The sequence below is a fragment of the Mastomys coucha genome, unplaced genomic scaffold, assembly GCF_008632895.1.
Source record: "Mastomys coucha isolate ucsf_1 unplaced genomic scaffold, UCSF_Mcou_1 pScaffold5, whole genome shotgun sequence".
Lineage (NCBI taxonomy): Eukaryota > Metazoa > Chordata > Mammalia > Rodentia > Muridae > Mastomys > Mastomys coucha.
The window spans coordinates 101,176,499-101,190,310 of NW_022196911.1; the positions used below are offsets into that span (position 1 = coordinate 101,176,499).

At 41.0% G+C, this 13,812-nt stretch overlaps 1 protein-coding gene across 2 annotated transcripts in view; it reads left to right on the plus strand.

The window, feature by feature from the left end:
- The window catches only part of Efcab3 (EF-hand calcium binding domain 3), a 316,604-nt gene that overhangs the window by 212,269 nt on the left and 90,523 nt on the right, over positions 1–13,812 (plus strand). For both annotated transcript variants that reach the window (XM_031352655.1, XM_031352656.1), the window contains exons 100-110: positions 1,348–1,401; positions 1,943–2,047; positions 4,881–4,934; positions 5,681–5,785; positions 6,642–6,695; positions 7,192–7,296; positions 9,670–9,720; positions 11,429–11,533; positions 12,100–12,153; positions 12,784–12,888; positions 13,742–13,795. In XM_031352655.1, coding sequence (XP_031208515.1) covers positions 1,348–1,401; positions 1,943–2,047; positions 4,881–4,934; positions 5,681–5,785; positions 6,642–6,695; positions 7,192–7,296; positions 9,670–9,720; positions 11,429–11,533; positions 12,100–12,153; positions 12,784–12,888; positions 13,742–13,795 — 846 coding nt within the window. The remainder of the gene's footprint in view (positions 1–1,347; positions 1,402–1,942; positions 2,048–4,880; positions 4,935–5,680; positions 5,786–6,641; positions 6,696–7,191; positions 7,297–9,669; positions 9,721–11,428; positions 11,534–12,099; positions 12,154–12,783; positions 12,889–13,741; positions 13,796–13,812) is intronic.

Consider the following 13,812-nt stretch of genomic DNA (forward strand, 5'->3'; position numbering starts at 1 on the left):
TAGACCCCTCCATGTGCAGTCCTTGGTTGGTGGTTGAGACCCTGGGAGCTCCGAGGGTACTAGTTAGTGTTCTTGCTGTCTCTGAGTAGAGCTTGTTCCTCCTGTGGGTCTGTGAGTCTGTATCAGTACTTCTGGAAGATCAGCTCTCCTCTGGTAAATCCCGGGCACAGATGGGTGAGTCCCTGGGTTAAAGCACTCCCTGGAGGCAAACTCTCCACTCGCAGGGAAGGGGCAGTGAAGATTACAGATCCACCACTGTCACTGGGAGGAGGAGAGTATTCTGTCCCTGCTGCCCTGGGACTTCCCTGTGACTCCTGAGGCCTGTGCCTCCCGCCTGGTCCCACCTGAGTCCCTGGGTTAAAGCACTCCCTGGAGGCAGGCTCTCCACTTGCCATATTAGTGACTTTTATGTCCCTACTACAAGAATAGCTGACAGAAACAACTTAAGGGGGAAAAGGTTGATTTTGGCTTACAGTTTCAGACCTTTCTGTTCAGCGTGGGAAGGCACTGCCAGGAGCAGGATTGTAGAAAGAGCATGGGGAGGGCGTGTGTTCATGTTGGTGGATCAGAGAGCAGGCAGCAGGGACTGGAGCTGGGGGTGGGTATAGTCTTCAAAGGTCTGCCCCAAGTGACCCACTTCTGAGAGTCAGGGCCCACCTCTTAAAGGCTCCACAGCTTTCAAAACAGCACCACAAGCTGGAGATCAAGTGTTGAAGACACTAGCTCAAGTGTTGGGGCCACTTCACATCTAAGCCATAATAGCAACCATCTAAGGATGGGCCCATTGCCCGTAGTGGAATGACAGGATGAATGGTGACTTTACATCTAAAAAAGATTCTCTCTCTGTCTCTCTCTGTCTCCCTCTCTATCTGTCTCTGTCTCTCTCGGTTGGTTTGGTTTTTTACAAGAGCTGGCAAAATTTTTTCAAATGACCTTTTTCTTACCTCAGAAAGCATAATTTTGTTCTTTCAACTCTCTTTTCTTGATTTCCTATGGTTGGAGATGAAAGCCATCATTATATACCATTTCACCCTAGTAATGAAAGTCGACTTGGGAAATATAAGGAGGAAGTGAGGCTGGTGGGAAGAGGGAAGTGGGAGAAACAAAGAAGATAAGAAATGAAAAGAAAAGAAAAGAAAAGAAAGAAGGATGTGTTCATATTCCTGTATGATGTTTGCAACAAATGACTAGATGTTCCTATCCAGCTAAGCATGTGCTCTGAAAATGTTCTCTGGCCCATGCTTTTGTACTCTTGGGAAGGCAAAATATCAAACCTAAGTCAAACCAGAGATGCCCCTGACTGAGACAATAGCTCTTCGGTGACGGGTGTGTACCCCTGTTTTTCAGATGAAGGAAATATCCATGAGAGCAGATTGATAGATGAACTGAAATCTTTCAAAGGTAAGAAGCACAAGGAGAAGGAAGATAATCAGAGTCCTCGCCTCTCACCTGCACCATCCTCTAGTCCTTGCCTCTCACCTGCGCTGTCCTGACTCCACCAGAAGTCCTCTAGTGGACCTCTGATGGAGACCGCCTCTCCCACACTAACCCCATACCTACTCTCATGTCTTCACACCCACAGATTCCAAATAATCTCTCATTTTCCTGGTGATATTCCTGGTGAATTCAAATCTGGTTCCACATAGAAAATGTGACATAAAGGACCAGCTATTTTGAGGGAGGGCAGATTTCAGTAACGCAGCAAAGTAAAATGGGCTTTGTAAGGCCTGTCACTGTAACTGAGGAGAGAGTGCGTTCCTCGGGGGTTTTCCCTCCGGACCAAGAAAGAGCGTTTTTTACTTTTCTTTCCAGTTTGGCCATGTCTGTGCACTTGAACATTTGGGTTGTTGGCATTCTTGCCGTGATATGAGGGAATCAGTGAAAGTTTTCTTATTTGTGGAAGTTACTGAGTTTGTTTTGGTGATCCTGATTCCTTCTTTAGGTGGGACAGTTAATGTCAATAACATCGAAAATGTTCTGGAAAACTTGAAGATCAAGCTGTCAGATGAGAAAGTAAAAGAACTGTCACGGTCCCTTCCAGCTAATGGTAAGCGTACGGATGCTATCAGACCTGCCAGGGATGATCACCCTCAGGCACTCATGGCTGAAGCCTCCAGGGGCATCATCTGTTTGGTTAATATATATATTTAGTCCTAAAGAATAATCCAGACCATGTAAGAGCACATTTTGGTTTAGTCTATTTTCACTAATTTGGACGTATATGACATATATGATAGCTATGGGTGACGCATCTTTACTTGAGGGGCAGTGAAAGAGAACACAGAAGAAGTTGCTAATGTCATATTAATTACATCATTCAGTTTCTAAAGGCTGTGTCATCAAACTGTGTACTTCTCCACCTTGTAATACATGCACTTCCTTGTCTACTCTTCCTCTAGTTTGGCACTGCCCACAGGAATCCTTCCTGGCCTCAATTCTTTGATAGACTAGCAATTTTAAGCTGCAATGTTTTTTCTTCTTTTTAAAAGAGACAGGAGAGAACAGACTCCCACGAGTTATCCTCTGACAACTGTCTGGGTATTGTGGCAATGGCGCCTACACACATATACATGCTTTGGGAGTTTGAATGAGGATGACCCCCAAGGATCTTTTATATGAATGTTTGGTTCCCAGTTAGTGGAACTATCTGGGAAAAATTGGGAGGTGCGGCCTTGTTGGACTGGGTGTAGCCTTCATAGAGTGGGTGTGGCCTTGTTGGAAGAGGTGTGTCACTCGGGGTAGACATGAGGTTTCAAAAGCCCATGCTAGGCACAGACTCAGCTGTTCTGCCTACCACTTATGATTAGATGTGATTAGATCTCCCAGCTACTGCTCCAGCACTGTGCCTGCCTACTTGCTGGCATACTCCCCACCATGATGGTTGTGGTATAACCAATCCTCTGATACTCTAAGCAAGCCCCCCAGTTAGATGCTTCTTTCTATAAGTTACCTTGGTCATGACATTTTATCACAGCAATAGAATAGTGACTAAGACACACACGCACGCGCACACACACATGCACACACACCCCACACACAAATAAGTATATAAAAAGTAATAAAATAAATTTCCAGTCCTCTTACTCACACTACCAAGAATGTAGTCCTTCTATTCATTACAGTGATAGTCCCTGGATGTCTCTTTGATTTTATACAGAAACTGTCTCCTAATTTTTCTTGATATCCAGCACTCTTCTGTCCCTCTTGATGATCTCAGCATTTGATTAGCTCAGTCACTGAAGCCTCACGTCTGTCAGTGAGATTTGCTATGAATGTTGTGAACCTGGGTCTCCAAATTAAATTCCTTTTGGATAACAGAAGGACTTAAGAATATTTTACCTCTATTTGTCTCCTCTTTGTTAATGGTTTTGTTTTGTTTTGTTTATTTTTCAAGATGGGGTTTCTCTGTGTAGTCCTGGCTGTCCTGAAACTCACTATTGTTGTGATCATAAAAAGAGAAAGAGCTATAAGAACATGTTCTGGCAAGGTGCAGGGGAAGGGGGTGCCTCAGTGGGCCCATGCCAAGGCATCCCTTCCCACTGAGGGACCAGACACACACCCGTATAGTATAGAATAGGGTTTATTTAGGGCATGGGGAGGGGAGTTAAGAGGGTAGCAGGGGCAGAGAAAGGCAAAGAGGAGAGAGTAGAGAAGTAGGGGCTGGCCATGACCACGTGGAAAGAGGGGGGAAGGGAATGGGGAGAGACAGGGAACAAAGGGGCAAGAGGCAAGAGAGAGAAGCAGGAGTAAGAGCGAGAGGAGGGGGCAAGCAGCCCCCTTTATAGGGCCAGGCCTACCTGTGCCAGGTAACTGTGGGGAGGAGCATACCTGACTGCTGCCAAGTATCTATGGGGGTGGAGTTTAGACAGAATACCAACAACTATGTAGGCCATGCTAGGCTTGAACTCAGAGATCCACATGCCTCTGCTGGGATTAAAGTTGTGTGACACCACCCCCAGCCATTCTAATGTTATTTCTTTAGTTCTGTGCTGTTTTTATTTTAATTTAGAAAAATATCAGTAGTCGTATTAGCTTTGTGTCTCATTGCTGTGCTAAATACCTGACAAAAGCAACTTAGGAAGGAGGGACGTTGGGATTACCTTTTAGGAGATGTGGTCCTTTGGGGCAGGGGAGGTATGCTGGCAGGAACTGAAAGTTACATCCACAGTTGTAAAGGAGAGAGCAATGAGAGCCTGCATTCAACTCCCTCCTTGTCATTCCATCAAGGACACCAGGCAAAGGAAGAATACCACCCACATTTAGGGTGCATCTTCCCACCTCAACCTAATTTAGATTACCTCCTTATAAATGTGCTTAGAGATTTGTTTGCATGGTAATATTACATTCCCATCAAGTTGACAATCAAAATTAAGCATGTAGTAGTATAATATCTTATAACACCAATATTCATTCATATTTACTCAACTGTACACGTATCCTTGGCTTTTTGTTCTTTGTTACATCTCCAACCTTGCTTTGGGATCTCTTTTCTTCTGCCACCTCTGCCAAAAGCAAATATCATTGACAAATACAATTAGTCAGTTAAGCATATAGCATATGCTCATATGCTTGTAATCTTACCACTCAAGAGGCTGAGGTAGGAGGATTGCAAGTTTGAAAATACCCTTATCTGTGTATCTGAGATCCTGTATGAGTAAAACACACACAGATACATACATACATACATACATACATACATACATACAGAGAGAGAGAGAGAGAGAGAGAGAGAGAGAGAAGAGAGAGAGAGATCCTGATAGATATGTTCTCTGAGCATAGAATTCTAGTCATTATCTTTCAGGATTCTTAAAATATCTTCCTATAATCAAGCTTTATTATGGTACATAGTTATATACAATGTAAACTGTGACCTTTTACAGCTTCTGGGATGACTGATCTGCAGACAATGCTGAAAGAAGTAAGAAAATTCACTGGTAAGCGAGACATTTGTAAAAGATTTTACACAAAAGCTTCACATTCGCATACAATTTTGAAACTGAATTTTCTTAGCTGGCATGTAGTACGTGCTTGTAATTTCAGCATTCAGGAGGCTGAGACAGAAGACTTGCTTCAAGGCCTATCTGGATACTTAGTGAGTAGCAGGCCAGCCAGGGCTTCATAGTAAGATAGTTCACCCCAGGAATCCCAGCATTCAGTAGGAATACAGGAGTTCAAGGCCAACCTGTTTTCCAGTAGGGAATTCCAGACCAGCCAAGGCTAAATAGAAGGATCCTCTCACAATATGTACATATGTATGTGTGTGCATAATAATGCACATATATATTACATACACACACTTAAAGCTTTCTTATCTTGTCATTGGCTTCAAAAATTTTAACTGGCATGAAAATTATATTCATTTATTTCATTTTTGGCAAAATTTTGTGATGATATATATATGTAAAATGAGTTCTACACTTATTCTGAAACCTCTTATTTTATGGTGCATTTCACCATGATGGCACAGTCAACACCAATCATCATTCATTCGAAATACTTATCATCTACTCTGAGAAAATGTTAAGCCATCCCTGTGACAGTACGACTACTGAGGCCGCTCACAAATGCACAGTTTCTACAATCTTGAACACATTTTCATGTGTTCTGTACAAACTTAGCTTTGTCAGACAAAGTCAGTAAACAATCCTCGCTTTCAATTTCCATTTGTTTTTCTCCAAAGGAGGAAAGATTGATGCTAAGGTCACACAAAGAGTGCTCGAGGGCATGGGCATAGAGCTTACAAATAGGGACACCAATGACCTGCTGAAACGGTTGCCTATTGCAGGTAGGTACTGCATGAACCCTATGAAATGTATCTTCATGTTTGTATAAACTTCAGTGTGAAAACATCGTGAAAACTAGCCCCTCTCATGCCCTACAACACCTAGAAAACAAAGAAATCAATCTGTAATTGGGAAAGCATGTGTCTTTGGCATTTGAATTTGTTTTGATCCCTGCCAGCATCTTTAAACTGAATCTTGGCACTAAAAGTATGCTCCTGGCTCAGGGGGATGGTTCAGTGGGTAAAAGTACTTGCTGTCCAAGACCTCTGGAACACAGGTAAAAGTTGCAGTGCTTGGGTCTATAATCTTGGTCCTTCTACAATGAGATGGGAGGTGGAGATGGGAGATTTCCCAAGACCAGCTAGCCTAGTATAACAGTGTAACAGCGAACAAGACAGACCCTGTCTTAAGCAAGATAGATGGTTGATATCCAAGGGTCTACTCCAACCTACACACACACACTGTGACCGCCGCCCACTTATGCACACATGCACATACATGAACACATGCACATATAGACATACATGCACGCATGTGCACACACACAGACACACATGTGCGTGTACACGCACACATACACAAATAAATAAACGAATGTTTTTTTAAATAGTGCCATTACCTTAAGATAAATAAAGCTTAAGTAGTGCAAAGAGAAAAAAGGATGAACTAACAGTAACAAGGAGAAAGAAAGCAGGAGCTGAGCGTGAAGAAAGACGTCCGTCAGCTTCACATTCAGAATTTTGTCCAGGGCTGGGGAAAGTCTCATTGGTAGGGCACTTGGACTTAAAATTATACCCTTCTGTACCTCTTTTCCTGTATACATCATTTTCTCTTATAATAATGTGTCTTATTTTACAGACGATGGGAAAATACTTAAAAACTTATTACTTGATTATATAAAGTGGCATTCTGGTAAGTGATCGTCTCAACAAGGCAATTCAAACTGTAATCTGTAGTCTTTAACTTTAAAAAGAAATCATGTCACTACACAATAATTATGCGATTTATTTTCTCTAAGTTTAAAGACCTTTTAGATGCAACTATAACTAATATCGTTTATAACTTTCTGACAATGAAAATGTTTCAAATTCCGGTTGCTGATAAGAGTGCTAGTTGTCTGATATAACTTATCAGTTCATCTAAAAAAATACAGTTTATAGTATATAGAATCAGTACACATAATCAATATGTAAGTAAAAACTTACATAACTCATCTGATATATAATTAACTTCTAGATATACTTTTCTCACACACTAAAGAAAGGACCCTCTGAGGCAGGATTGACAAAATACACTGCATGCCCAGCTTCCACAATGTCTCCACAGCCCTGAGAGCTATTTGTCTGTCATTATGCAGTGGATTGCTTCAATCTGTGATAACTTAGCCTCTGGCTCCTTCTTTCCTAAGGGGCGAAGTGTCGTATCTCCAAACTGGGTGACGTTCTAGAAGACTTAGGTTTCAATCTGGAGGAGGAAGAAATTGAAGACCTGGCAAGCCGTCTGCCAGTTGAAGGTGAGAGTGCCGTTGTGTCTTCTGAGAGCCTCTCAGCTCCACTGACAAACTTCTAGATATGTTTGTGGGAAAGCCTGTTATCCCGGATGGTGATGCTTCCGTCAGAAATGACTCATCTGTTGAGCCGGGGTTCCACTTAGAAACCCTTGTACCACTGAGAATATTTAATGACCTATGCCAGAGAAAAGAAACAGGATCATTTCAATGGGAAAAGAAGGGAGCAAGAGCTAAGAATTGATGCTTAAGAGAACCCACCACTGTTCCAGAGCATATGTTTGGTTCCCAATACCCATGTTGGATAGCTCATGCTTGCCAATAAATACTCCAGCTTCAGGGATCTGACTCCCTCTTCTGGCCTTCAGGGGAAAAATAATTAAATCTATCAAATCACCAGGAGGCTCAGGAGAGAAAGAACACCTAGTCATCCTAGACTTTTTTTAATTGATAGTGATATGTATATATCCTACGTAACATGATGTTTTAAAGTTTACTTATTAAATAATTAAATCTAGCTAATTAACAAATGCATCACTACACACAGTTATCATTTTCCAGATGATAGCAAACAATATGCTTATTTACAGTTTTAAAGAACTCAAAAAATAAAAAGAAAGTAGGCCGTAGTGGTGCATGTCTTTAATCCCAGCACTCAGGAGGTAGAGGCAGGCAGATCTTTGTGAGTTTGAGGCCAGCCACAGCCAGGCCTACACAGAGAAGCCCTGTCTCAATCAATCAATCAATCAATCAGTCTCAACAAATGATCATTAACTGTTTCATTTGCTATACAGTTGGCTTCTTGGCACTGACTTGAACCACAATTATGCATCCTCTCACTAGTATCCTACTTCCAGCTTCTGGAGATCAATGTTTTCACAGTCTACCATGAGAGAGAGCAGTGCCTGTCTCTGATTCACTTCACATAAAGTCCTCCAGGTCACCAGGGGACTCTCCGCTGCTCGCTTGCTCTCTCTCCTTCCCTCCCTCTGTCCCTCTCTCTCTCCCTCCCTCCCTCCCTCCTCTTCCTCCCTCCCTCCCCCTCTCTCCCCCCTCTCTCTCCCTCTCTCCCTCTCTTTTTCTCTCCCTCCCTCCCTCCACCTCTCTCCCTCCCTCTCTCTTTGTCTCTCCCTCTCCCTTCTCCCTCCGTCCCTCTCCCTCCTCTCTCTCTCTCTCTCTCTCTCTCTCTCTCTCTCTCTCTCTCTCTCTCTCAGTCTACTCTCTGAGCATCATTTTGGTGAGCATCACCTGTGTGCAGTGATGCACGTGTTAATTAGCCCAACCTCTCGTCAGTCCTCAGTCCCTTCCTTTGACTCTCAACCAAGCTGTGGGATTGTTGATCCAGCAGTAATTCCATTTTCTGTTTAGTATCAAGTGTTTCTACCTATTGAAGAGCTTCCATGTTGCTTTCCATAATGCCTATACTAGTGTTACTCTCACTAACAGTGTGTAAGAGTTGTTCATTCTCATAGCCTCAACAGCGTTGATTGGGATTGTCCCTTTAATAACAGCCATCCTGAAAACAGTTAGGTGACATCTCATTGTCATTGGATTTACATTTCCTTGATGGTTAGCAATGCCCAGGGTTTTTTTTGGTGGGCTTAATGTGTTAAATCTATTTATCACTGTCATAGCGATTGAGATAAAGTTTACTGATTTCCTGTGGCACCAAACCCTAGACTGAGTCTGACTCCAGGAGTAACCTTAATTTAATTTTATTTTTTTTTCTTACTTTAATTTTAAATCAAAGTGTTTTTTTTTTCATTTAGACCTGATTAGAAGGGAGGTGAGTTGCCAGAACATGCAAGCCACAAGCTAATCTAGAGTAAATAGCCCAGTATGTATGGCTCCTGCTCTGTGCAGACAGATGGTTAGCTACAATATTGCTAGGTTTGTTTTTCCTAAGACAGGTTTCTCTGTGTAGCCCTAGCTGGTACTTGCTCTGTAGACAAGGTTGGCCTCAAACTCAGAGATCTGCCTGCCTCTGCCTCCCAAGTGTTAGGATTAAAGGCGTGCATCACAACCTCCTGGCACACAATACTGTTTTTTAAATCTATAATACTAAGATGATCAAACGCACTGCTCTTGTATTCTAAAGTGGAAAGGGCCAAGTGAAAGATTAAACAAGGCTTTCTAAATTCCCTAACACTGGTGCACAAGACATGATACATCCTGCAATTTTTCCTTCTGCACTATATTCATTTATCACATTCAGACTGTCAGTTTTCAATTCCGTGTTCATCTGGGGAAGATTAGTGTGTTAGCAGGACAAATCAGGGTGAACCTTTGAATTTCGATGTTTCACCTCACACTGTAAGGTCTTGTGTTTCTGGGTGCAAGTGACCATGCCTGGGTCTTGCATGCATTTTGTCTTTGCAGATGGGAGGGTCAAGATGAGCGAGGTAATGGAGAATATGGAGTCGTTCACAGGTCAGTGAAAAGCCACAGAGCAAAAACGACTTTAAGTCACAATATTCCGATGAGGCTTACACTTCACACTTTTCAATATCCAAGCCTCATTATGGGGGCTTCGTTTAGTACATTAATTTGTTAGTCTTACTGATAGATCAACAATGTATTTTATGCATCCCTGTGAGATGGCGTAATAGGTAGAGACACTTGGTACCAAGCTTGATGGTGTAAGTTTGGTCTGGGAGACCCATATACTGGAGAGAACTTACTCCTGCAAATTGCCTTCTGACTTCCACAAGGATGCCCACAGCATAGTAAATAAATGGGTAAATAAATTAATAGTAAATCGTAATAAAAAATTAAAACATTTTATCCAGCAGTCCAAATTAGTTTTTGGCAAAAATGTTACATTTTTCTATTGTCGTAGTATCCTGGACCTCCCTGTATTTTCTTTCTCAATGATTTAAATTAGTTGCACTGTTCACATGGCTAAAATAAACCCAGGTAACCATGATCACTGGAAAAATAATGACATTGTCTTAGTTTTAGAATTAAATCTTTTTATTCTATTTTATCAAAAAAAAAAAAAAGCTAATCATTTTAGGAATAGATCCCCTCATCATGTCGCATAGTGTAAAATAGAAAACGTGTAGCATGCAGAGGGTGGGGCTCTGGAGGACCCACCCCCTAGCTGAAGAGCTATTGGCAGTTATTAGCCAATTATTGAGAGGGAGAGTCAATTCCCTTCAGTGGTGTGGTCTTTGCTCATGCGCCAGTAGATGGCGCCCTGCATACGTGTGTATGGGCAACAGTAATTCAACACAGGGTTATTAAAACAAACAAAAACGATGACAAACAGAAGAAAATGACATGAATTTGGGCAGGGTATTTGGGAGATCTGACTTGGAAATCAAGGTAGGATATGTTCTTCATGCATTATATTCGCATATCTAACTACCACTGAGTAAGCAAAACATTTAAATTGGCATTATTTATTTACAAAAATCCAAATTTAGACATATTGATCTATGACCTCCATGTCAGAAAATGGATTTTTACTGTTGCTCTTAGTGAAATGAATGCAAAGGTCCCCCGGAGGTACTTACTGACAACCACATTGATAAAGCCAATTAGAAGTTTTGGTTTTGTGGTTTTGTATTTTGGACGGCCTGACCAAAAGTAGGCTTGTGCCTCTGAAAAGTCTCTTGGTAGCCAAGTCAGGGACGCAGGGATCTAAAGGCAAACCACGAAGAGCATAGTTTATATCAGGGTTAGATGAGGTCAGAGTAGCCGTAAAATATGCCTTCCTGGCAGAGCACAGTAAGTAGGTTAGACAAAACATGTAAATTATTTTTCACTTAAATTTTTTTCTAGTTATTCTAGTTTTTTAAATTATTTTGGTTAATACATCAGGACCATGGGCAAGGCCTTGGAAATCTCAAATGTGTTTCCAAAGTAGACATGGGCATTGGAGAGGTGGGTAGAGGGCGGAGAACTGTCTTAAGCAAACACAAAATGGGGTTAGAACCAGATGGCATCACTTAGGCATTTCACTAGAACTTACAAAATATTTTTCTGTCTAGACTTGAGCAGGTATGTCTCTTTTTTTTTTAATATCCTTAGACTCTTGACTTAGACTTTTGATCACTCAAAACCAAGACTCTTCAGAGAAACTTAGATGACTTAGTTTATAATCGTTTTGCTCTCATGTCTTTTCATTTCAAAGGAAACAAAGTGGATGTTGCTCAGATAGATCATGTTTTGAAAGACATAGGGATAGATCTCACACTTAAGGAACGCTGGGACCTGATGAAGACTCTGCCGGTTACCTGTGAGCATTTCTGATTCAACCTCAGCTCGGGGGGGTGGGTGGGGGTGGGTTGAGCATGTGCATTGTGGGGGCTAGCTGGGAATCATTGAGTACGCATAACACATTAGTTTGCCTTCAACATATTGAGGACATCTTAAGTGATAAGAATAAAGTCATAAAAGTCTTTGTGTCCATAGAGACTGTTTCACATAGTAGCTTACTCTATTGGGACTGGATTTAAGAACTTCTTAAGAAAAGAATTAATTCATGAATCAAGATATGATTACAAGTTTTTTTAGTTGAGGCATTACTTCTGTAATTTCTGATAACCCTAAAGCACAAAGAAATTAAAGAGAGGAAAGAAGGCAAGACAAATGGGAATGTATTAAATCCATGTTAGCCTAGCAAAGTGAGACATTTACAACATCCAATTCTTCATGCTATTGATAAAGTCAAGTTGAAGAAAGCTGTATGGATAAGACTGGATATACCACATCTATAAGATTACTGCCTTCATGTGGTCAACAGTCACATCATGGGTGCCAGTACTGGTTGGTCTGTGACACTGATTATGTCTTCTATTACAGGTGATAATAAAGTGTATCGGAACCGATTGTTGGATAGTTTAAAAACTTTTCACAGTGAGTAACAAATACAATGTCAAGTGAAACAAGCTTGCAAGTTTGTTTCTTTCTGGAAAGTCTACTTATTACTTAATGGTAACAGTAGCTTGTTTCTGTTCAGGGGTGTTCTGTGGCACTTCTCTGTCTCACACTCATATGACAGTGATCTATTGTGGCCATTTCCCACCCAAGTTGCACTGATCTGCTTGCCTCAGTCTCACAACTTGAATGTGGAAGTGTTTCTTACCCGTAGTGTTATATTCTGTAGTTTATCAATCTTTTTATCCCCCATTATATCTTTTATTTTAAACGTATGGAGATAATCTGACAGGTTTCAAACCTGGCAGCCACAATTATGGTTGTCTCTAACATCTCTACTATGAATAAAGAACAAGTAACAAGCCTTAGTCGCTCCTGTTACTCCAAGCCTCTGCTAAAATTGTTGGCAGCATGTCTTCTGACATGTATGTGGGATGATTCTTTCCTACCCTCCACCTATCCCCTGCACTTGCTTTTATTCTTTCTTTAAACATTCACAGCCTTGCTTTCTTTCCTCCTTTATGGCCCAGTCCCTGGAACTAAGTAGAATTTTAAACGTTAAAGTGTAATTTTACATTTTTATCTTATTTTATCTCTTCCTTTCTCAAGGAGGAAAAGGTTTAACAAGTAAACTAGAAACCATCATGGAAAACATGGACTACACTGTTTCTGAAAAAGATACGAAAAAACTACAGAACTACTTGAAAATTGATGGTATTGTATTTACTACTATGACTTTCTGTAAGGAAAATCACTAAGCTCTTGTACACTCTCTAGTGGTATTCTCACTCAAATATACTTAGGAAGAAAGAAATACTCATGGAGTTATAATCCTCTAGGGCAAAAATAGAGCTTCTGTCAAGGGTGGTAGTACACGCCTTTAATCCCAACTTTGGGGATGGGAGTTAGGAGTGGAGGCAGGCAGATCTCTGTTTGAGGCCAGCCAGGATTACATAGTGAATCTCATCTCAAAATATAGATGAAAGAGATAGATAGATAGATAGATAGATAGATAGATAGATAGATAGATAGATAGATAGTAGATTAATATATTATATAATATTAGTTATATATTAATAGTATAAATATCCTATTAATCTCAGTATTGACAGAAAATTGATAAAGGTACCGCTAAACCTACATTGACTATCATAGGGAAACGATAGACGATCTTAAGGTAGCTGGTAGAAAAGGTCAGATTCTCAAAGATGAGAAGGAAAAGGGGCTCTGGGGTTGTTTCACATTTAACACACAGTAAAAGGCATTGTGTTTTCATTCAGCAAATATAAGAAGGTCACATGGGTTAGAAGTGGAAAGTCAGGGATTTGTGCTTGGAAAAAGTTTATCTGTCACCAAAAAAAAGTATCTTTTGGGTCCAAATAATCTTTTAGAAAAATATCTAACTTATCATGCTAATTCACCTTCTTTAAAATTCTGTTCTATGATTGGATGCAAGGAAACAATTCAGAAGCAGCCCATGTCTGCGGTGACTGTGACAACATCTTAGAAATCTCATAGGCAAACAAGAAAACTGTGGTCTGTGTCTGACTCAGGCTTTGTTTTTCAGATACTAACAGGTTTTCACTGAGCTCCTTGTCAAATGCAGTCCATTTGTTTTCGGGTGAGAAGTAATGATGG